This window comes from Trachymyrmex septentrionalis, unplaced genomic scaffold (assembly GCF_001594115.1).
Source record: "Trachymyrmex septentrionalis isolate Tsep2-gDNA-1 unplaced genomic scaffold, Tsep1.0 scaffold20, whole genome shotgun sequence".
Lineage (NCBI taxonomy): Eukaryota > Metazoa > Arthropoda > Insecta > Hymenoptera > Formicidae > Trachymyrmex > Trachymyrmex septentrionalis.
In genome coordinates, this window is record NW_017305180.1 from 3951796 (window position 1) to 3958910 (window position 7115).

Genomic DNA, 7115 nt, shown 5'->3' on the forward strand with positions numbered 1-7115 from the left:
ATTAAAGTATACATAGTATGTTTATTTCTTATTCTTTTACATTTGTGCAACAGGTTTCAAACCTAATAAACTAAAGCATTTCTCTAAAATAAGCGCAGTAACTTCCACGAGCAAGAGACGTCCCATATTTATTTTTACTATTTCACCGGACTGATTCTTTTCCACGCAGTAACATTTGTCGTAAAATTCTGTAAATGCGCATGAAACCTCGTAACAAAACTCGCAGAGCGGATTCAAGTATAGATCTTCGGTAATGCCAAAAATTACATCAGGAAATTTTAACAATACTTTAGCCAGTTTCCATTCTTTTTCGTGTTCTAATGAGATCGGAACTTCATGCGAACGCTGTCGCAACTCGTCCTTCGTAATATTCGCCGTTCTGGCGATAGAACGAATTCGAGTTAAAGCATACAGTAAGTAAACAGCTGTGTTGCCTTTATCTTCTAGCATTTTATCAAATGAAAATACATATTCGTGATTTCTATTATGCAGTAAATCGGCATATTTTATGCAACCGTATGCCACCGATTCTTGGGCTGCCTTTAACTCTTCTTGCGACAATACTTTGTCACGTTCTTTCTCTTTCAGTTTCTGCAATGCTCTCTTCAGGCCTGAAGTGCAATGTACGTAACAGTTAAATTTTTAGAAATGAAACAAAAGTACCAAACTAATAATTAAGATCGCTTTATTACCTTCGTCCAATAATTCGCTGAGTTTCACAGTGTCACCGGATCTGGTTTTAAATTTCTTTTTGTCTTCACCTAAGACAGCACCGAAGCTAACATGATCCATCCTATGAAAGCTTTTCAAGATACCTGCCCTTTTGGCACAACTTCTTATGGTTTGGAAATGCAGAGATTGACCAGCATCTGTCACATATATCAACTATAAAATGATAGAAATTATCAAATTATTTATTGACATAATAAGAATATAAAGATGCTTATAAAATGTGAAATATGATACTTGCCCAATCTGCTCTTTCCTTTTCGATACGGTGCTTAATAGCAGCCATGTCTGATGTATCATATGTAAAACCTCCATCAGATTTTATTATAGTTAATGGTACCCCACTACCATGTTCCTCTCCCCACATTATCTTTCGCCCATTATCTTCTTCTAGCATATTTTTTGATTCTAGTTCTAGAACTATCGACTCCATATATTTCTGATAAAATGATTCACCTCTTTCTATCAATTTGATATCCAATCGAGTATATATTTTTTCAAATTCTGCATCAAATACAAAAATAATTAAGATATTCTTCTTTCTGAATGATTAATTATATCAACACAGCTAATTACTGTATTTACCTTGCCTAGATACATCACATATCATTTTCCATGCTTTTGTCATATTAAGCTCAAAAGCTTGCAATTTAACGACACATTCGTACGCACGTTTTTTGAATTCTTCGTCTTCATCAAATCTAGTCTTAGATTCTTTATAAAAAGTCTATATGTGTACACAAATATAATATATAAATTATCAGTATATTTATAAAATAATTATACTATATGACTATATAATTACCTGAAGATCCTCAATTGAAGGAGTAATGGTTAAATAGTTGGGAAACTTATCTTGAAGATGCGCTATCAACATACCAAATTGTGTACCCCAGTCACCTACATGATTGAGTCTCAACACGTCATGTCCTAAGTATTCTAACAATCTTGAGATACTGTCTCCGATTATCGTAGATCTTAAGTGTCCAACATGCATTTCCTTAGCAATGTTAGGACTAGAAAAATCTACAATCACTCTTTTCTTCTTAACATATGGAGGAAGAACTTCACCGGCCCATAACCAATTGCGCAGAACAGATTGTCCAAATTCACGTTTTAGATATATGTTTATGAATCCTGCACCAGCTATTTCATATTTCTCAATAACAGAGGATACTTTCAGTTTGGACATAATTTCTTTAGCAACATCACGTGGACTAATTTTGATACCTGTAATAATAATAATAATAATAATAATAAATAAAAATAGTACTAAATTTATGTTTTTTTTCGTCAAGTTTTGTTGAATACAATACTGAGAATAAAATACTAAATATTTTTAAATAGTCAATTTTTACCAGAACTACTTAGTTGTTGTGCTAAAGGCATTGCACTGTTACACTGATAATCTCCAAATTTAGGATTAGTGCTAGTAGTCACTATTACAGGTGGATCCAGTACATCAGGATAAGCAGCACTAATAGCCTTATGAAAAACAGCAGAAAGATTATCCTTTATACTAATTGTATCTGCAGTTCCAAATAATCCCATCTTATTGTCTAGTTTATCTCTCTGCATTTCCACAGTCTATAACAAATTATAAACATATGCGAAATAGATAAAAATCTTAAATAAATTCTGTTACAATAATACAAATTCTCTACACTTAAAATCTACCCTTTTAAGTATCGTTATCCTGTGCGTCAATTTGGCGTTTTCCTGTTGTAATTTTTCGAACTCCTCCTTAGTTATATTACTCGGAATGTCAGTCGTAATGCTTCGTTGCAGCGATTCAAGTTGCTGTTTTAAACCGAGTATTTCTCTCTCCTGCAATATTGGACAGTATGAAAATCACATAACCTCACAACTATCTGAACTATCAAAAGTATCAAATTATCATAAATTTCTAACATAATAATCCATAAATATTATAAATTAATTGCCAGAAAAGTTTACCGCTACGGCTGCTCGTTCGTTAAATAAGTCCATATCCTTTTTCGACAGCATTCCAATCTTTTTCAGTTTTCTAGAGGACCTTGGAGGCCCTGTTAACAACGTGGTCAGTCAGTAGTCGGTTTTATTTCAAAAGATGCACCGTCGATAAGATAGGCGATTTGTGTTAATAATCCTAATAATGAATACAAAAATTCCATTCATGTAATTTACACACACACACACACACACACACACACACACACACACACACACACACACACACACACACACACACATATTAAACATTAAAAAAATCATATGATTTACAACATTAAGGGTTATTCCACCTTTTGGCAAATTTTATCTGTTGGGTAAGTAGCAAGATTATCCAATCACATGCATGGATTACCAGATTTATCTCACAGATAAAATTTACCAAAAGGTGGAACAATCGGCCCTTAATGTTATAAATCGTATGATTTTTTACGCTCATGAAATTATTTCATCTTTGTGTTTCAAGGACAAACGATGCTCGCGAGCGTTGCGAGCGTTAAGTGGAACGTAGCCTAAGTAGTCTTTTCCAATTTTTTGCATTATGTACTTTTTTTAACTCGATTTTGGAATAATATTTAAATTAAAATAGTCAAAGAAATTTTAAATTGTTGCGTAAACAGTTGATCATATATGATCCTGGTAAAAAAAGTTGATAGAGAACGATAGAAAAATCCTATCGTTTTGAAAATGAAATTTGATTCGTAAGTTCATAATTTGAATCAGATTTTATGGGAATCTTGTACAAATCTTATAAAATCCGATAATTAAATACGATGGGATTTATATCCGATAAATCATGATGCTCGCGAGGTCAATAACGATAGAAAATAATATAAATTTTTAGAAAATAATTAAACGATACAAATTGATAAAAATCCTATCGTTCTCTATCAATTTTTTTTATCAAGAGATTGTTGAAGACATGAACATCTCGACACTTTTCATACACTGTCAAAATAGCCTGTATAATATTCTAGCGATAGTATATCATCCTTCGATTTTTATACCTACGTAGTTCCCAAATCGAAAATGTAGGTATATATCTGCTGCTTTGTCTGCTGAATGCAGTTATTAGTTCATACTTATGGATTCAAACCATTGTCATATATTTTGCCGCAGCAAAATATTTTTATTCATTCATATATTTCTCAATTTTTAAGAATAAATCATATACTTCATTTTTTATTCAAATTAAATTTTATTTTTATATTTAAACACATATGATTATATATATATATATATGTATGCGTATGAATATATAAATGTAATATACATTTTGAATGTATATTTTTTGTATGTATACAAAATGCTATTGCAAAAACTAATTTCTACTACGCTCATAGCAATTACTCAAGCACGGTACAATTCTAATGGCGGCAGATCATGACTTGTAGCGAAAATAATTTTATACAAATATATTGTGACCAGGCCAAAAAATGAATTTTTTTCGAGCTCATTACAAACAAAAAAGGATTCCTAGTAAATTAACTTCAATTTAACTCTGTAAGAAGTACTTTTATGGAGTTCTTTGTTAATTGTCGGAAAGAAATTCTTTTTAGGTTCATTTCGAACAAATTACGCTAATTTATAAAGAAGTAAAGAAAATGAATTTTTTTCAGTTCAAATCGATCAGTTGTGCTATCTGGGTTGCGGAAATGGTTATAGAATGAGAGTATAGGGGATTGAAGAGAAATTCTTTTTTAAAAACTAATAGGCCGATATTTATGTAATACTCGATTCTTGTATTTAATTTAATTTTAAGGCAGGATATATTTGTACATACTTAAAACAGTAATTGGTAATTAACGATATAATTTTGGGCCGCCGAGTGACTCACCGCTCAGTGCAATTGACTCATGATTCGGCGTTAAATTATAGTCTTCCCTGATTCCCTTGAGTGTTGATAAACTCTAAAGAATAAGAATGCAAAACAAAAACATACTATTAAATAGAAAAACATGTTTACATCCTGTGGATACATTTCATCACCATTGTCTGCTCCAATGGTTCGAAAGATTAAAACATGATTTATATATTATAAATCAATTTTTGAAAAATTCAAATAAAATTTGATAAAAACGAATCAACCTGTAGAGGCCCTCCACCACCCCTGCCGATTTTAATCAGCGATCCTCTTTTTCTTTTTATATTCTTTTACAGTAATGATTTAATAATGACGTTACAATTTTTTAACGATAACGGTAATGCCAGAGTTAGGAAAGTAACTTTTGAAAAAATAATTCGTTATCATTACGCGTTACTCATTTAAAAAAGTAATTTGTTTCTTTATTCATTAGGGAATTAAAATGGATAAGTTATAACAGATTAGGATAAACTTAATTCTGGATGTCTCTTAATAATGAAATTTATTGTGCATGCACTGTTGATTAAACCTATATAATTTGTATAGGAAAATTTTTAATTTAATCAAGATTTCTATTGTAATTACATTCGATCAAAAGAGAACAGCCTGAAAAGTTGAAGCTGTTTTTACATTTTTCTGTAATAAATATAACTTGTGAATTTATTAATGAATTTTATTAATAGCGAGTGTTGTAAAAATATGTCTTATTTTTTGTTCAAAGAATGAAAAGTTGAGGAGAGTTCATGGTATCGCTCATTTTCAGCGACAAATGAGTTATGTGATCTCGTGTATTGTTTTAACTGTCGTGTAAATAAATTAGCAGCGATGAATTGACAATTAACGTATATTAAGCTGCCACTTTAACACAATCACATGCAACTTACACAAAAATTAATTGCTATTTTTGCTAATTATTTGTTCTATATGTTCGCGACTCTTTTGCATCAGCCAATTCGCAAAAAACAGTGGCTGTGCTTGCTTAAGATTAGAGTCAGACACAAAGGAAAAACAAAGAATTAAACAAATACATATATTTGTAGTATTATTTAAAAAAAAATTGATTTGTTTTCGATTTCATTGCACCAGTCGATTCTCAAAAAACAATGGTTGGAATATTTACATTTTATATGTACCAGCAATTTACAAATTGTATCGTTGTTTGCAATAACAGACTATGTAAAAATATTTAATTTTGTGAGAAAAACATTACCTAAAATATGTTCAGAAGAGTGACACAAATAAAAACAGTCCCTTTTTTATATCAATCATTTATTTTCTCCATACAAATTATAAACATGTTTTTCAAATACTGTACATATACTGAGTTCTATTATATTTTTAAACCTCTAATTTAATGATATATCATTTTATTTATTTTTTTTCATTTACTCGTTAAAACAACTACTTTGATCCTCATTTCATTTCATTTATGATAATAATATACAGGTAGATCCTTTTGTTTTCTTTTTTTTCTCCGATGAATCTTTTTTAGTCATTTTTACAATCAAGCTCAATTCTTTGATATGGCAGTTCCAGGATATGAATAAATAAAATTTTTAAAGGATGCAAATTTTTTCGAAAGTTTGTCGAATTAACGGGCCGAATAGACGTAGTCAATACTTTCATAGAGATAAAATTCGATTTAATTACATTAGAGATAAATATACGATTTAGAGTTTAAAGCATAATTAAAAATATTCTGTTTCATAAATATATTTTAGTTACTCATCTATGTATCTAACTGCTTATAAATACAAAGAGTAAATAAAATATATTAAATAATTCATAAGCAATTGTTTCATTTCTCAGTAAATACATAATTTACATACAGCTATTTAGCAATATAGTTACTAACATAGATAAACAAAAATAAGTAAGTTAATAAAGAAATATTAAACATCTATTCTTGTACCAAGGTACCTGTAAAAAACTAATAAATCTCTATGAAAATATTAAGAATATTTTTGCATTTTTTAACTTTAATTTCGAAATGTGGAACTGGATTCATAACGAGTTGCAAACAAAACAGTTTCTCTCTTCTCACGGGAGTACTTATTACAAAAATGTAGCTGCTGGAACTTGAACAATTTCTCATGGTCTTCATGTAAATATATACAAAGATATTTAACAAATCTGAGTCAATCGATTGATCGTATCGTATGTTATTGTGTACAGTGCAAGTTGTTTCTTTTTTTTTCTTTTCCTTAGTCTACTTCTGCATTTTGTATCTTTTTATCGGGCCTCGATTTTCGATATCATCAATATAGAGTGAGAGAGTACTATTTTCTATCTTCACAGAAGACATAGATAAATATATATTTTTATAATCTTTTCTTATAAATGTAATTCGCTTACTTTAAAATCATTACGCGTAAATGTCAATAATATTAGTGTCGGTGCTCCTTTTTCTCAATTTCACATATTTGTTCTACCTGTTTTCAAATTTCCGTATAAAATAAAAATCTACCGAACCGAATTCCTGTGAGTATCTTTCAAAAATATTGCGGAGTTTTTTTAGAAACAATGTATTACT

General features: G+C 29.9%; 1 protein-coding gene across 1 annotated transcript; it reads right to left on the reverse strand.

Moving 5' to 3' along the window:
* Positions 1–21: 21 nt before the first annotated feature.
* LOC108747603 (arginine--tRNA ligase, cytoplasmic) lies at positions 22–2872 on the reverse strand. Its single transcript, XM_018485175.1, has 8 exons — positions 2686–2872; positions 2407–2556; positions 2088–2316; positions 1535–1959; positions 1315–1456; positions 971–1233; positions 693–885; positions 22–611 (listed from the first exon to the last, which is right to left on the reverse strand). Exons 1-8 carry the CDS (start codon positions 2734–2736, stop codon positions 37–39), a joined length of 2028 nt encoding a protein of 675 aa, XP_018340677.1. The 5' UTR covers positions 2737–2872; the 3' UTR covers positions 22–36.
* Positions 2873–7115: the final 4243 nt, after the last annotated feature.

Excerpts from the sequence above, each read along its gene's own strand:
- LOC108747603 (XM_018485175.1), bottom strand. The coding sequence starts at position 2,736 with ATGCTGTCGAAAAAGGATATGGACTTATTTAACGAACGAGCAGCCGTA. Across the intron at positions 1,234-1,314 it reads ATGTGATGTATCTAGGCAAG|AATTTGAAAAAATATATACT; the intron begins GTAAATACAGTA and ends TATTTGATGCAG. Across the intron at positions 886-970 it reads AAAAGGAAAGAGCAGATTGG|TTGATATATGTGACAGATGC; the intron begins GCAAGTATCATA and ends ATCATTTTATAG.